Raw genomic sequence first — 18157 nt, 5'->3', positions numbered from 1 at the left:
AAAGTGCGATAAATTTTTTGATACAAACGATATATCCCATGTGATAATTGATATGTATCTGTATCCCAAGGTTGCGATACATTGTGCGATACCGATATTTCGAACATTAGTTGCAAGTACGTAGGGGGTCCCTTTAGATCTTACCTAAGCTTGCCGGACCTAGGTTCCAAAAGAATTTCCTGCCAAGTCCTTTTGTCTTTATGATGCACGGTGGGGACCATTATAGTTTTGTTAAAAAAAGGGCTGTAATAGCCATCGTTATCATTACTGAATACCTTGCTTATGTATGAGGACCCATCTATTAACATGAAGCTCCAAATCCAATCATTAGAAAATTGACCTTAAATTAAATAGAATTGAAATTGCATGATCTTGGGTTCGTTGGAATGATTTACTTAATACGCTTTTGAATAAGACTAATTGCACATGGTTCTAATGTCTTTTGATATCCCAAAAGTGCACTGCAAGATAAGTGACAAGGATAGTTGTTGATGCATAAATTTGGTCGATCCTACCTTACCTCCTGTTAGTCGGAGTACTTGCGATTTATTGGAAAATAAGAGAAGACATTGGGGTGCCAGTTAAGGGCAACAGGTGTATTTATAGGCTTTTGAGGGCGGTGGCGTATAGGGCAATGCCTCTTGGATGGTGATTGCATATTACGGAAGAGATCTTCTTCTGGATGCGTAGTGGTTATCTCCCTGAGATCCACGACGAAGATCTCGAGTGGTTATCTCCCTGAGATCCACGACGAAGATCTCGAGAAGATCTTATCTCAATATATTTTAAGTATATTTGTATTCCGAGCCGGTGGTCGATATCCGAGGCCAACCTCCGAAGTCGAGGTCGTTCCTTGAGACTGAGGTCGGTATCCGAGGCTTGTCACTGAGGCCGAGGTATAAAATAGCCGACACCAAAGGTTGGGGTGATTTTCCAACCCTCAAGCAATCCATAGTCATCCAGTTTGGCTGCTAGGCTCATCTGTCTCATACATCTGGTCAGTCCATTTTTACTCATAACGATAGTAATTAAGACTTTTAACTCTACCTAAATAACTAAAAAACAAGGAGAAAATCTATCTAAGGATGCTATGTTAAGTTGAGAGTTACTCAGTAGAAGACTCCTCATTTGGGACCCATGATGGTGGCCACTCTTCATGTGATCATAATCGCACTCTTCCAAGGTCAAAGATGTGAATTTTCATGTGATGTGCATAAAAATCTAGGCCTTCAGACAGTTTGATTGCAGGCCGTGCGAAAATGATTGTGGGGGACTGTTTTTGTTCATAAAAAAACGGTGGAGATTGGTTTGGTCCAGATGTAGCATGCACTTTATGCCTCCCAGACCACCTTTGATCACTTCTTTCATTTTGATCGAAGCATATGTTTGTATATCTGTAGCATCTTCCTGTCAGCCTTGTTTTGATCCATTAACTTATTTTTAGAAAGCTTTTAGATGGGCTTATAAATCTGAATTTTGGAAAAATCATGGGCTAGCAATTCTAGCATAGACAGATCAATTCTACTATTTGCTAGGCACATGTTTTCACTGATTGTTTCTATTTTTTTATATTAGGTATGAGGTTTTTGAAGGAGGTTTAAGTTCTGAAGCTAGTTTCTTTTTTAGAAGGTCTCGGGTCTCTGGAGTCTACATATCCCATGTAACGGGAAAGGGGAGATGGTTACATGTTATTGACTAATTTTCTCGTCAATTTTAAAAATAAAAATAAATATTTGGTGATGCTTTTTTGTGCTTCTTCAAGCTTTGCGTTAAGATCGACAGTGTTCACTTTTCTTTGGTTGATTTCCTTCTTTATTCTTATTCTGTTTTTTTTTTTTTTTTTTTGAAATATGAAGCAAAATTTATTAGGGCCAACGGCCAAAAAGCAAACAAAACAACAAGGAAGAAAACCAACAAAACAAAGAAACTAAACCTACAAAACAACCATATACACACCCCAATCTGAGAACCCCTAAGGTTATGGAAACAGTGATTATTCCTCTTAAGCCATATAGACCAAAGAACAGCTAACGTTGCAATCCTCCACCTTGAAGCTCCAATCAATCCCTCCCCCGGCGATGCCAGATTCTTTATTCTTATTCTGGCATGTGATTTGTGATCTACCTTGAATTTATTGGTGAATCAGAGACCTAATTGGCAAATCAGCCTCTAGCTTACATCATTTTTGTATCAAGAGCCTCATGCAACACCCCAAGTAAAAAATGCAAAAGAACTTGAGTGTGGAAGGATCTGAAGACTTACCAATAGAAATGAAGGAATCACAGGTGGTCGGATTACTCCCCACAATGGTTGGGTCCAAGACTCCAAGATCATATTTACAATTGTTAAGAGAGAGATTGAGAGCCGGAGTTAAGGTTGGTTGAAATTCAAGATTCATGGTGCCATTAGGGAGATCAACAAAAGTAAAAAAGATCATGCAACTACATGGGACTACCTTCTAAGATTGGTTTAGTGAAATGGAATGCTTCTTTGAATATACGGAGATGGCAGTAACTAAAATGGTGAAACTGATGGCGATGGAAAATTTGGCTTAATGCTTGCGTGGTGAGATGAATTGCAAGCTGATTGCTTCCATCAGGGAAAGACAGACGGCTTCATGGAGTATGATGAATATAAAGTTGCAGAAGAGTTTGTGATGGTGAACCATGTGCTGGAAATGGACAAGAGATGCAAGCAACTGGTTGAATTGGTGAGCTTTTTTGAGAATTCAGGAATCTTATTGAAAAGAAAGAAAAGAGCAACGGAGATGAGTAATCAACTCCCCAAGTAATAATGATGATGATGATATAAAAAAAATAAAATAAAAGACAACGAAATTGTTCAAGGACCTGAGCCCAGTGACCATGTCTCAATACAGAATTGTTGAGCTGCTATTTGAGTTCTGTAAATTGATAGCCAAGTCTTGATTTCACGATTTTGAAGACAATATCTCATATCATCTTGATGTTTGAATCACATTTTTAGAACCATTATTCAATGTTTCGATGGTAGCCAACCGTAATTAGCTGGGATAAGGCTTAGATGATGATGAGTATTCGATGTATTGATGGTATCAACTTATACTTTTTGGTATCGCAGGTCAGTAATATGAAAAAATTCACAGGTCAGTGATATGGAAAATAGGATTATCACAAAAATCACGTTAGATACTGATACTATCGTGGATGCATGCTGATATATCATGATATAGGCAATGCCAGTTGTATGCATACATGGTGTTGAACGGTTCTTCCGATATTTTACACGTATCAATTAATACCAGCAATAATTGCCATATAAAACTAAAAAATCTAGAAAATAAAAAAAGAAGAAGCTTTTTTACCCTATTTTTTCTCGGGGATTGTGTTTTCGTGGTGTCTTAACAACTGCACTTGTGTTGTTTGGCATTAAAAACACAAAATTCGTGGAGAACTGCGATTCGAGGGTGGTTTTGGGTTCAAATCCCAAAGGTTTGCGAGTTTGTTTAAATGCATCCTTCTTTTTTTTTTCAACTCATTAGATATTGCACTTTAGAGACGCACGAGGCTTATTGTCAAGGGAAGTTGCAGAAATGGCATCAAGGACAACAATGATGCCATGTGAGTGTACTTGCGTTAGTAAATTAACAACTACACATTATTACATGCAAGTTGTGGTCTATTCAATGTTCGAAATATCGGTATCGCGCAATGTATCGCACCCATGGGATACAGATACATATCGGTTATCTCACGGATATATCGTTTGTATTGCATAATTTATCGCACTTTTTGAGAAACATGGGGCAACATTGGGAAAATGGTTGAATTTTTCAATGAAACTTCAGGTATTGTTAAAAAAGACCTTAATACACACTTTTAAATCATAACATCGAAAAAAAAGTGCACACAATAGGTTTCCTTTGTATAGGGTCCTATGCTATACGCTGTCTGATTGAACTAAGGCAACTATATTCAAATATAATGCATAACATTTATAAATGTATTAAGACATGTATATCCACACTGTCCATTCATTTTGCTACCTTAATTTACGGCACCATCCCAAAAATGAAGCATATCCAATTATCAAGTGGACTATGCCATAAGAAACAATATTGATTGAGGGCCCTACCATTAAAACCTTCTTAGGGCTCACCTTAATGTTTTCATAGTGTTTATTTACCATCCAATCTGTTGATAATTTGGGTCCTTACCCTTACCCGGGTGGTAGACTCCCGAGAGTTTCAACACCGGGTCAAGGGTTCGAGTACCCATCAGTGGTGAAATCCCACGGTGTGCGTGTAAAAAAATAAAAAATAAAGAATATGTTGATAATTTCACATAAGCCTGGACGAAAGGAAAAAAAAACAAATATTAGATTGATTCAGAACTTTTGTGGCCCATTAATAGTCAATCACCACCTTTTCCTTTGGTGTGGTCCACCTGATAATTGGATGTGCTTCATTTTTTGGATAATACACTAAAATGATTTGGAAAAATGGATGAATGGCATGGATACATAATACATACTTTAAGGTGGGCCCTGCATTAAGGGTTGCATAGTCTTAGGTGAGTTTTGGTGTCTCACCTAATCTGCTCTCAATTTTTGACGTTGACATCTTTACTTTTTGATAGGTCTTGGCTTAAAAAATGAGGCAGATTGTGTGGGCCCCATGCATTGTATCCATGTCGTCAATTCATTTTTTCGGATCATTTTAAAGGTTAAGCCAAAAAATGGGGCAGATCCAAAGATCAAGTGGATCACATCATGGGAAACAATGGGAATAATGGTGCCACTATTGAAACCACTGTTTTCTTTTGTGTGGTCCACTTGTGCTTTGGCTCTGCCCCATTTTTAGGCTCATAGGCTAAAATGATCTGAAGAAATGAATGGATAGAGTGGATATAGCACATACATCATTGTGGAGCCCACGGAGTTCCCGTAATAAAATAATGTTGAGATGTGCTCGTGTAATTCCATTGGTTTAAACAGAGGACGTAAGTAATATGGTGGGACCTTGACTGTGGGGCCACCTCGACGTAATATGGTGTATCTACACCATCAATTCATTTTTGATAGATCATTTTAGGGACCGGGCCAAAAAATGAGGCAAATCCAAATATGAGGTGGACCGCACCACACGAAAAAGTGGTCATTGAATGCCACCATTAAAAAAATTTTGGGGGCTACAAGTTTTGGATCAAGATAATATTTATGTTTTCCCTTCATCCAGGTCTGTTAGACTTTATGAACAAATTGGATGGCAAATAAACATCATGGTGGATCCTTGGAAAGCTTCGACGGTGGATATCATTGCCACCACGGCTTCCTGTCATGTGGTCCACTTGAGCCTTATATCTGCCTACATTTTGGGCTTATACCCTAAAATGACCTATCAAAATGGATGGACAGTGTGGAAAATGAGGTGGATCCAAAACTCAAGTGGGCCATATGAGAGGGAAATCTGGGGAAAGAGTTTCCTACCATTGAAACTTTCTTGGGCTCCACTTTGATGTTTATATGCCATCCAAATCGTTTATGAGGTCATTCCTTCGGGGATGAAGTGAAAACATGAAACGCTTATCCTAATACGAAACTTCTGCGGCCATAAAGATGTTTCAACGGTAGAACCTGAATCCCTACTATTTCCTTCGTGTGGCCCACCTAAGTTTTGGATCTACCTCATTTTTGGTCGTATGTCCTAAAATGAGCTCACAAAACAGATGAACGTGGCCGATTTCTCACAAACATCACGGTGGGCCCCACCTAGCATCCCAACGTAGGAACTTCATGCGTGAAAGGCTTTCGCATGAAATCTGTCCAACCACGCACGATAAAAAGGGGCTTAGAAGCCATTTTTTGAAGCAGGCTCCCAAATCTCCGGATTTCTCTGGATTTTTTCACATTATCTTCTGAAATTACTTCCATTTTCAAGCAATAATCTATTTGAAGAAAGAAAAAAAAGGGAATCGGTGATTTTCTTTGCACTAACCTATGAATGGCTCGCTTCGATCCAAATGGAGCTTTCGATCAGGGCAACTCTTCTACTGGTATGGAAATCCACCTTGTTGAAAGTTTCTCTCTCTCTCTCTCTCTCAAATTAATTTTTTTCTGATTTTTTTGGATATTTATACACAATAAAATTTTTCTTCCCTGGACTGCGATACTGATAATATCGGCTGATATATCAGCCGATAGTATCAATATTGTGAACACTGGGTCTATTTATGGGAGTGACTGCCCAACCCTTTAGCTAGTGGTGGTCCATGTACTCACTATAATCATTGTCATGCAAGCTAGATTGGGTCGCATTTGTGCTCATCTACACAAATAAAAGGAATAGATTGGGGTACAAAGCTCTAGAAGCTCTTCTTTTGCCAGCTACAAAATAAAATTAAGACAAAGGCAACTGTAGGTAAACGATGATAATGAGCAGGGGCTTATCCCTTGGACCCGATGACCATCAGTGGAGATGCATTCATTGACAAGGAGTGTGAGAATCCACTTCATCAGCGGGTTAAGTCAACAAACTCGTACTAGGCAGATCAATGCCTCAATCCCAAGTTTGTTGCAGTTGCAACAAAGATGGACATTGGTGTTGATGAAGTTACTATTGTTAAAGAAGTGGGATTTCAATGTGATTCATTTGATGCTTCGATGAGTAGGAGCCCCATGAGCCCAGCATTTGGGGGTGAGGCACTGAGGTTTTATGGGACGTCATGTAGCATGAGGTTGAGTGATTGTCGAAATTTACCCCCATCTGGTAGTGGAGTTGACGGAGGTGACAACAGTGACATTGAGGGTGACAATGGCAATGATGATTGTTTGCAAGGAGAATCCGAATCAAATACCTCTTAACCCATTCATCATGGAGAGGAGGTATTTTGACCAAGCCACCTGGGACCCGGACCATGGGGCTCGTCCCACAACTGCTAGTGCACAGGAGAGTGTGAGAGTCGACATTTTTTGCATCGCAGGAAACAACTGGCACACGATGGGGATGGTATTGCATGGAGCATTGGGTCCATAGACATGAATGCAAACAAGGGAACTCCACTTCTGTGACGTGCTATGGATATGCCTCTATGGCTATGTGATGAGCCAGTGGCTGCGACACTCATTTGCAGTCATTCAAATATGTCCATAGTCTTGAGTGTGCCTACAGATGGGAACATCGGTATTGCTACTAATAGATGTGTTCAGGATAGTGATATGGGTATGAAGTGGCCAGCCATAGCCACAGGTCCAGCGCCACTAAGGGTGAGATGATGATAGTTATGGTCATTGACATCAATATCCACCGATGGCATGCTGGTGCACATTGTTGAGGGGAATACCATCTATATGTTAGAGAATGCATGGCTTGGTATCATAATCTCAAGAGCCGGGCACAATACTATAGTTATATGATCAACAATATTATAAATGCTCCTTGTAGGGATAGGGACTATGCCTTCAAGCTGCCTCTTAAGTCCATTTTGATCTAAGGCTAAGGTATAGTTTTGGTTCTTTTCAATAGTTGATTGTGTTGTTTGTGTTTTATTGCTTGTATTGTATCGTATGACATTTGAGTGACATGGACTTATATAGGATATAATTGCATTACTTATGGTCCATAGTACTAGTTTTGTCTCCTAAACAGTGGAAAACTATTATTCATTTATTTGAAAAATTTTAAGCATGTAATCATATGTCTTTTAACATCTTCTAAAGTTCCGTAAAAAAATTCCGCCATTTTGGCAGAGTTCGCCACTGATTCCCTCTGACTGCAATACATTATATGAACATCTGATATCTTGGGGTGTTTCCCATGATATTTTCCATATTCCAAGGGTTTGAAACATAGTGTGATACTGATTGATTGAGCACTGTTTAAAACAAGTTGGCTTTCAAGGAGACACAAGATAAATGCTTACACCTTAGCTCGAAAGCTAGATAAATCAATTGGGGTCTTGGGAGAACATAAATGGTACCACAGTGTACGATTATGACAATAGGAAGAAAATACTTGTGAGAACAAATGATGGGCCAAACAACTCACTATATCCAACACTTCTGAAGTCCAAACCTGTATTTTGGGATTGTGGAACACGTGGCCAGTTTGTCTAAATTTACATTTGGAATAGCCAACGTATTTCGTCAACCACTCATTTACATTCACAGAGATAATATGATTGTCAAACATGTCAAGGAGTCATCAAGATGAACTTTGGGTGAATTAGGCCACATATATGGGATTGAATCTGGAATAAATTTTTTTATGGTGTGATTTTATTGTTGCAACTTTAAGGAGCCATTTGATAAGAACAGTGAAAATATATGTAAGGATCAGGCGTTGACACCTTAGTGATGTAACATTACCATGCTTAAGATGGTTGTGAAAAGTGGTTGTTGTGATGCCATCTTTTGGACTGCAGCATATCAAGAGATAAACTATGGATTATATTGATTGATGCTGGTAACACGCACTCCCCAACCACCTATTTTGGTCTCCCACTTTCATTTGTTGACTTCAGAAAGCTTTTATTATGGGATTGGAGGCATTGACTGAAAGCTATCACAATAGAAGAGTATCTTTTTCCTTTGAGGCGGGTACCTCTTATCATACATGCTCTATCCAACCTTCTGATCAAAATATGTCACATTTCTATTGCCTGAAGAGTGGGAAATGTGAAGAATGGGAAATGTTTCGAAGGACTTCGAGAGAGTTTTTTTTTTTTTTTTTTTCCCTTGGTGGATGGGAAAGAGGTTTGCAAACCCATTTATAATACAGGTACTGGTATTAGTTGCTTGCATTTGATTAATCTTGGTGAAAGTTGGTCTTTGCTGCTTGACGATGGTCTGGAAAGCTTATGGAAATGTGTCATTCGCTTCAAATATGGAATTGTTTGTACTTACATACATGTTCAAGAAGCTACTGCATGTTTTTCCATACATCTGGTTAAAAGAATAGTTGAGAGTCCTAGAGAGCTCTGAACTCTTCAATCCCGAAGTGTTTCATACTCCACTAGATCTTTCTAGAGTTACCTAGACTCATCCCAAACTTCTCTAGAACATTGAACATTTTTCAGAAATTTGTCAAAAATAGGTATTTATACTTTTTTTTAATATGTTTTGTTGTTTTAATCATGTCATATGATGTGTTAATCATAGTAGAACGTGTTAATTTGCATTTTACAGATTTGGGGTGCGATTTAATAATTTTTTTTTATTTTTTTTTCTATTTACGCATGAATTTTGGCCCTTTTTTTAAAAAATTCGAAAAATCAATTTTTAATGCTTAATATTGTAAGAGAATCATGTACTGCTTCTAATTACAAAAAATTCAGACATGCATGCAAATAATTTTGTAATTAATTGTCCCAATTTAAATGCATAGGAGACATGCAACACATTTCTCCCAATCCCCAATTTCATTTTTGCTTTTGAAAATTGGAGGGATGGTTTGGCTGTCACAATTCAATGTATCTTTAGTTGTTTAAGCATAATGCCATGTGATGTGTTAATCATGTAGAACATGTTAATGTGCATTTTACAGATTTGGGGTGCCATTTTATATTTTATTAATTTTTTTATTTACCATTTATTTTGGTTTTTTTAAAATTAAAATATTTTTAATATTCGGTTTTAATGTGATTGGATCAACCATTCACATGTATGATCTAAGCTATCCATTTTATATTTTTTAATATTTTTTCTTTTAACCATTTATTTACCCTTTTTTGAAAAAAAAATCATTTTTTAAGACTTTTATTTAGTAATATAATTTGATAAATTTAATATTTATAATTGATTGACAAATTTGGGGTGCCATTTTTTAATTTTTAATTTTTTTTAAACGATTTTCCCCCCTTTTTTAAAATTCGAAAAATATTTTTAAATTCGGTTTTAAATTTATTTTTACATAGATTAAGTTAATTGATTTTAATTTTGGGGTGATTTTATTTTTTAAATTAAAAATTATAAAATATTTTATTTAAATAATTTTCCATTTTTTAAATGACTATCAAGTGTAAGATTTTTAATTTTTTTAATTAATCTTTTGATAATTATTAATCAATTTATTATAAATTTTCATAAATTATTATGCTATTATAATGTGTCTTATTTTAATATTTATTATTTTTCTCATCCAATAGGTTTTGGCATATGGGGTCATCCCCAGCCTATGTTGCCTACGCCCCCGTATCCGTATCGGTTTTGGAGGTCACCGTTACGCCAACCGATACCGATACAGGACACCTTGATGGGAAAGAGGTTTGCAAACCCATTTATAATACAGGTACTGGTATTTAGTTGCTTGCATTTGATTAATCTTGGTGAAAGTTGGTCTTGCCTGCTTGACGATGGTCTGGAAAGCTTATGGAAATGTGTCATTCGCTTCAAATATGGAATTGTTTGTACTTACATACATGTTCAAGAAACTACTGCATGTTTTTCCATACATCTGGTTAAAAGAATAGTTGAGTCCTAGAGAGCTCTGAACTCTTCAATCCCGAAGTGTTTCATACTCCTCTAGATCTTTCTAGAGTTACCTAGACTCATCCCAAACTTCTCTAGAACATTGAAAACTCCTCTAGATTTTTTTTCCCCAGAAACTTCTAGGCACTTCTACTGCATGCAAGTCTCACCTATTATTTAAAATTTACCAAAAGTGGATGGTGGAGTCTGAATATCTCACCTTGTGACGTACTGATGTTATGTACGCAACATGTTTGTATTCAGGACCCTCATGCTCTTCCATTGTAAACCAGAAACGGAGCTCTTTGTCATTTCCTTCTTCAGAATTCTGGATATCATTATATAATTTAGCTTTGAAGGTGCAGCATAAAAGCTTCTGTTCCTCTGTTATTCATGGTGCCAGATAATAACTATGGACTGGTAGTTTGCATAACTAATTTTTCTGGCATCAACTTGGGTGAATAAACAATGTCCTTTTTTTCCCCCCTTTCTTTTCAAATCTTTGTTTTGCAGCAGTGAGTTTGAGGAATTGGAAGCAGTCCCGTCTTTAGCTGTGATGGAAGGCCCTCTAGAACCGTCATCATCATCTGCTGCTACTGTTGCTGATGTTCCTGATGATTCATTTGTGAACTTCTTCAGTGTATGTACTTTGTTAGCATTTACTTGGAACCTATGAATATATTATTTTATTTTAAGAGGTGCATTCAATGTTTGACCTGGATTCCCAGCCTCATATGGCCAGCATCCTGAACAGGTGGGGTCCATCTTTCAATGTTCCAAAACATGCATCCTGTAGGCCCCATGGATGTCTTTGGCCAAAGGTATCCTCAATCTATCAAACCCCAACCATCTGATTGGTGCAAAGATTTCCTGTTCGGCTAGACCGGTGGTTGTATTTACATTCCATGCATACATTTGTAGGTCAAATTATTATTGGATGGCATGGTTTTTGGGTGGGATGGTCCTACCTGTCTTTATGCAATCCAAATGGATTTGGTTGCTGATCCTTCAAAAAAGAAAGAAAACAAATTCTGGTTGCTGAGCATTGTAAATTACCTCTTACTGTTGGTGGCTTGCTCATTAGAGTGGTTATTGGATGTTACCAAAATCAGGCAGTTGTTGCATGGGTGGTATCGTTTAATTTCCATGTGTGTTGTAGTTTGGGATTTGTGTCCATTATTAAAATGCAGAGTTGATATTTTCTTGTGTAATGTGTCTCAATATATGCCATGACGCATTTATAAGATATTCCCTGTTTGGTGTGGAAAGGCCTTTAATTGTGTGTTTGGATATGTGGATTCAGTTTAGGTTCCATGTATAACGTGAATGATTACCCAATGATAGTTTCCATGGTCACTGGAGGAATAGGAAGGCAAAAAGGGGTGCCTGTTTGGATAGCAACTGGAATCCTCAATTGCATTCGACAACTGGTACCTTATTTCTTGTTCCTGAGAAATCTGACAATGGATTAGAGTAATGGTTACTGTGTAGAATCCATTTATCCAAAAATTCCAAACAGCCTAACTGCTTGTCAGTGGAAAACAATTTCCATTTGTGTGTGGATTCCATTTATCCAACCACATACTAAAGTTGCTAATCGGAGGAAAAAAAGTCATTGGGCAATGTGGAAATACATGTAGCTTTGGTTAACAAGGAAATGATACAAGTCCTTTCGCTATGTGGGAACTCCCACAATAACTTCCCACCATTGCATTTCCAAGTGGAAGGTGGATTGGGACCTTCCATCTTGTGAGGCCCACTGATGAACCACAGTTCAAATGACATTACTCAGATGGTCCTGTGGGTCTGTAGTGGCCTTTAAAATGGAATGTTGGCAAAAATGCTTAAAGAGTCAACATTGACTGGCAGTGGATAGAAGTGTTGGATAGGATTCTCTAGTTGGTGCAGTTTTTTGAACTGCGGGCATCCACAGTCGCCCCAATAGATCGTGTCATTTGGTGATCCACCTTCCTCGATTTTGTACAGCTGTTATATGCACACTTTATTCTACATGCATCTGTCTTGTGAGCAGACTTAATCTGTGACATTTGACCATGGCGGCATTTTGTTCGACAGGCGGCCATGAACATGGGCAATGCTTCAAATACAGGACCTGCAGGGCCGCAACACCCATCTCCTGCACCATTATCTTTAACGCCCCACGCGCCCAGTCCCAATCCCTCCCCGTTGCCTGCCCTGCACGCACCGTCTCCTCCTTTGCCAACTTCATCGACTCCTCTGTTACCCCGCCTGGACCCTCCAGATTCTATCGCCAGCAGCAACCGCCCCACCAACCTTGTAAAACCCTTCTCCTTTTTCGCGCCACCACCTTCCTCTTCTCCATTGATGATGCCACCTACATCTTCTTCCATGCCCACAGCTCCCCCGCTTAATCCTCCAGTGAATCTGCAGAGCCCCTATGGTACTCCAATGCTTCAGCCCTTTCCACCACCGGCTCCACCTCCATCTCTCACTCCGAATCCGACTTATGGGCCGGTGATTACAAGAGACAAAGTCCGCGATGCGCTTGTGAGGCTTGCACAGGTATGCTTATTTATTTATTTATTATTAGTTTAAAAAAAACCTGCAGCACGTTTCTATGGAAAATGGCTATACATGTGGCATGTTTTTTTGGGAGATCAGAATCATTGAATGGATGAACCACCATGTGAAAGGGCCCTATCCTGAAACTCACAGAGATTAAACAAATCTTGCCGTCTCATTTTTTACCAGAATGGATGGTCAAGAAAAGTTGTGAGCCCAAAAATGGCCTGCTGCATTCAACGAGTGAAGCTAAGTTGTTGAATAACTTTGAAATTTGGAAATGGCCTATCCATGCAGTGGCTTACCAATCATTGTTTCTGATTATGAAGTGTGCTTCACAAACACGTCCAGCACATGGTGATTCGGACAATTCTGATGAGCTACCATGTTGAGGTGCCATAATTCATATTTTGTAGTGATTGGGCAATTCTGACCATTTGATCATCATGGGGCTTGCCTGTTGAGTGTGGAAAGTTGCTTGTTTTTTGCTCAGCTTATGAGTCAACTCTGTTTGGAGGCCAGTGATCAGACTGCTCTGGTTGTCCTATAACCTAGCTTTGCGGGCTTTGGCCCATCCAGTCAATGGTCATTGCCATGGTGCGGTTGTTCCACGTATACAATGGAGATGATATTCTGGGGTGCACTTCGAGGAACTCCACAGAACATGCAAATTAAGTAGCATTAGGGCTGTCAATGGGTCGGATCCTAGAGTTCCCAGACGGGGTCAAATCAGTGTTGGGTCTTGCTGGGTCGGGTGCTTTCAAGTCCGGGGTCTTGTTTTACCCGGAGCCCGATCCGATTGGGTTTGAGGTACCCATCAGCATTGTTTTCAAATTCCTACGGTTTACTATTTTACTATTTACAATTGAAGTCAAATCTTAAATAAAATGACTTGAATCCCACTTTGAATCCCTCTTGGATGGATTCTACGATTCTATGATTTGAATGCCATGATTTACAATTCAACTACTGATTTACAATTCAAATTATATTTTGTTCTCTTATTTTAAGTTTTATTGGCTTCCATTTCATGTTTTTAAATTTGTGGAGGCTTTAATAATCTTTTAAAACATGTCAATTGTTTTATTTTAATTCTTTATAAGACATAAAATGATGGATCCCATATTTAACCTTTTATTTTTCTATGATTTCTTACCTCTTAAACGGTCGAAATACCAAATTGATGATCTAATGACCTATCAAGAATCTTTTATGAACGATTGCAGTCATATTTGCATATAATTATTGCAGTAATGGTGTTTAGAATTTGACTTCAACTTAAAGAGCATATACTTATTTTATTAATTTTTTCTGCGTACTTTAAATTCAAATTCTGTTTTTCTAGAGTTCCATTTTGTGATTTTAAACTCAAGCTTTATGATTTTTCTAGAGCATATACTTCAAGCTTTATTAGATTCTTTATTTAATAATGAAAACTAATTAAAAAAAAATTTGAAGTCCTTGTTTGGAAATTGCACTTCATGATTTTGCCGTTAAAACATGACAACTTTTATGCTTTTGAGGGAACATTATTTTGAAGTCCATTGAGTTATACATTCTCAATTGATAATGTCATGATATGTTACTTTCTTGTTGTATATTGATGGAAAATGAATAATTGATTTGTTTTCTTAGTTTTTCGTATTTATAATTTATTCTTTTTTTTTTCCTGATTATGATTTGCGATACGATTTGATTCAGGCCTTGCTATGATTTGTGACATGGTAACGATTATGATGACTTTGTGGCCATTGTTGGGTCTTTAGATCCTGGTTTCAAGTCAGGTTTGGGTTGTGCCCACATCAAATAAGGATATTCACATGGTTTGCCCACTTAAATGGATGAATTAGATGACGCACCTGTATGATAGTTTGACACATGCAACATTATATGGATTGTAAACCTCATTCCCTTGCTAGAATAATTAGTATATATTTAAAATATCTAATATTACTACTAAAATTAACTGGACCCAATTTGGCCTGGCCTGATCCCCTTTTTAATCTGGAACTGGACCCAGACCTGACCAGACCTGGTTTTCTACTGGGTCCAAATGACAGACCCAAATCCAACTGATTACTAAACGGGTCTGAGAAATTGTAATGCGTACTTTAACATCGAGTTGAGTCCAATGGGTACCTGTGGTCTGGGTACCCGTTGACAGCCCTAAGTAGCATTCCTCCTTTCCTAACTGCAGGACTGCTTTGTTTTATTACATTTTCGATGGAAGCGGCTCTGATGCTAACCTCCTTTTAATCTCATTGTTTTGCTGTGTGACAGAACAATCATTTCATAGACATGGTGTACCGAGAAATTCTGAATGCGCACTATTCATGACCTTGCCGAGGAGTGTCAAGGGCTGCCGAGTTTTCCTTGATGTAGTTTGATGAATTCAAATGTTTATAAGACCTGTTCATGTATAGCTTTTGCTGAGTCATTGTCTTTTGAGGATGGAGAAACTTCACTTGTATACCTCGTTTTACTTCTTGTGATTGCCATTATGGACATCTCTTGTTTGGACCCCACTTCTGGAAAAGCATATGTGGACTGCTGGCCGAGTATGAAGAGGAATGCTATTTTGGTATAGAGAAAAGCTTCAATGCTCGGGCAGGGTGATCGATGATATGCAGTCACTTGTAAATTACTTAGAAATTGCATACGTGGCATACAATTGAGTCAAATTAAACTGCCCAAATTATGTTATCCAGTTTAGATGTACCATCAATGAAAAAATTACACTAATTTTTTATTTTTTTATAAAACACGCACTCACACCACAATTGGTATTCAAACCCATGACCGCGTGTTGAAACTCTTGTGAGTCTGCCACTGAGGCATGAGTAATGGCCAAAAAAATAAATAAAAATTACACTCATTTGATTATGATTAAACAAATCCAATGGTCCTATTTGGACAAACAGGTATCCACTGATAAGAGGTTAGGATTGTTCAAACAATCTGATTTTTGGACCGTGACTTGGGTTTCACAATTTAGTTTGGTGTGTGACTTGTACATGCCACCAATACAAGTGCTGAGTGGCTGCATATCAACCATGTATTATGCAACTCCTCGTTAGTATATGCTGGATGGAAGTTAAAAGCATGGTTTCAAAACATAAAATCTCCGTGAGTTTTAGAACTTCGATATAAAGCGTGGAGTCGAGTTGACCTGGTTGGGCTTCGCTGAGTTTTGGAACTATGAATCTATGATATAAAGCATGGTTCTAGCATGCGGCAAACATATGGTGGTTGGAGCCGTTGATCTGGCAGTCTGTGGCTTGGATGAGCCATGCTTGGAAACAGTTGTGATTTGATGATCCTAGACATTTGGTCATTATAAGTTTTGCAATTCAAAGTAGATTGTGATCGTTTTTTTTTTTTAAATAAAAAATAAAAAAATAAAAAATAAAAAAAATTAGCTAAATTACCCGCTGGACCAACGTTTGGACAACAGTGCCATGTGATCAGAGCTGGGCATCGAGTCAGTCCGAGTTAGGGCTGACCCCACTCGGTTCGGTTTTGAAATAGGGCTGACCCGACTCAATCTGGTTTTGAAATAGGCCTGATCCAAACTTGACCGGTCTCGGTACTGTGTCCAGCATTCCTGACCTGATCCGAGTCCGGGTCTGGCCTGGACCAATCCAGACCGAGTTTGACCCAGTCAGAAGTACCGAGTTGGGTCGAGCAGGCACCGAGTTGGGTCGAGTAGGCACCGAGTTGGATCGGGTACAGTGGGTCTTCACGGGCTGAAATCACAACTCAAAACCTAGAATCACTTGCCAAAATTGCAGCCTCTCCATCAGCTGCACAGCATCTCAGATCTGAAACGTCAGATCTGAGTTATTTTTAATATATAAGTACGAGTCGAGTTTCGGATCGAGTCGAGTCAGTACCGACTTGGGTTTCAGGTTGAGTCAAGTTATTGGGAGACTCAAACTCGACTCAATTTGAGTCCGGATTGGACCAAGTCAACTTGATTCGAATAGACTCACCCACTGGGTTCAGATCGAGTCGGATTTGAATGAGTCAGACGAGTTGAGTTTGCCGAGTCGAGTCATCCTGTGCCCAGCTCTACATGCGATGATGTGGCTTTGTCAAAATGGTCCATTGCAGCAGTATTCTTCAGCAAAGAAAATTTAAAACAGATTTGCTACAAGTCATTTGTCTCATTTGCAAGCAACACAATCGAGAGGAGAGATAAATGTTGATAAAAGAGCAGGGAATATTTGATTATCCAACTGGTTGGTTTCTATAAAAGGGATGGACAACCAATTATGTATTAAACGATGGGTATTTTAGTGGGGCATTTTTAAAATAAAAAAATAGAAGAAAGAAAAAGGTTGGCAAGAATTATTTTGATAGATCCATCCCATAACACCAAAAGGTAGACTGAGATTGAGTAACGAATTTGTAACCTTTTTAAAAAAAATTAATTCTTTTCCACGACTTAATTTCTATGGTAGCATATATCTGATGGACACAGATTGAAATGAGGATACGAAGGTTTCAATCAAGATGATTTATTCTTTCTTGAAGCCTTGTATGTAATGTGTAATGATATGGCATTATTTCGGAGAGAGGCTCAGAGGCTTGATGAAATAGATGTCTGTGAAGATGCAGACACAACATATGTTAATATGGACTATTCTATCTGGTTGGAAACAGGATGATTCCGCTCCTTGGGTAGGCCACATCATCTAAAGTGGGCTGAAGGTTATTATTATTATATAGTCTTCCACTCCTTTAGGATCGTACTGATGATACTATGGTCATACTGTACGTGGTCTACCAACTGGAAATTACCAGGTAGGAAAATCGTAATCCGCCAATCTTATGGGTTAAAAAATATAAACGGTTAAGACGGGAAAAAAAAAGAAGCCCAAACGTTCAATAGTCAACCTTCATCAAATGTGTGGTACATATGAGCCGTTGGATAGCTTGTTTTTGGGATGAAGATTTCATAGTGTGAAAATCAGGCTGATGGCCCAAGCGTGGATGTCGGTTCTTATCATTGTCTGAGTCGCCTGAAGAGTGGGTCCCATTTCAGATGTACCATAAACAAAAGACTACGCTTATTTGATTACTTGACTATGGGATTAGTTTTTCGCTGTTGTATACTAGCGTGCCAGAATTGGAATTGTAGACCCAATTCGAATTGAATAACAATGAC

At 38.4% G+C, this 18157-nt stretch overlaps 1 protein-coding gene across 2 annotated transcripts in view; it reads left to right on the top strand.

Moving 5' to 3' along the window:
• Positions 1–15512, top strand: part of LOC131235328 (mRNA-decapping enzyme-like protein) — a 33815-nt gene extending 18303 nt beyond the window's left edge. The window contains exons 6-8 of one of the 2 annotated variants that reach the window (XM_058232466.1): positions 10960–11083; positions 12520–12987; positions 15268–15512. In XM_058232466.1, the coding sequence (XP_058088449.1) occupies positions 10960–11083; positions 12520–12987; positions 15268–15324 (649 nt within the window). In that variant the 3' untranslated portion in view covers positions 15325–15512. Of the gene's footprint in view, positions 1–10956; positions 11084–12519; positions 12988–15267 lie in introns of both variants that reach the window. The other variant, XM_058232465.1, reaches the window with a different exon arrangement.
• The last annotated feature ends 2645 nt before the right edge of the window (positions 15513–18157 follow it).

The sequence above is a fragment of the Magnolia sinica genome, chromosome 19 (assembly GCF_029962835.1).
Source record: "Magnolia sinica isolate HGM2019 chromosome 19, MsV1, whole genome shotgun sequence".
NCBI classification, from domain to species: Eukaryota; Viridiplantae; Streptophyta; class Magnoliopsida; order Magnoliales; family Magnoliaceae; genus Magnolia; species Magnolia sinica.
This window is presented reverse-complemented; position numbering and strand designations above follow the sequence as displayed.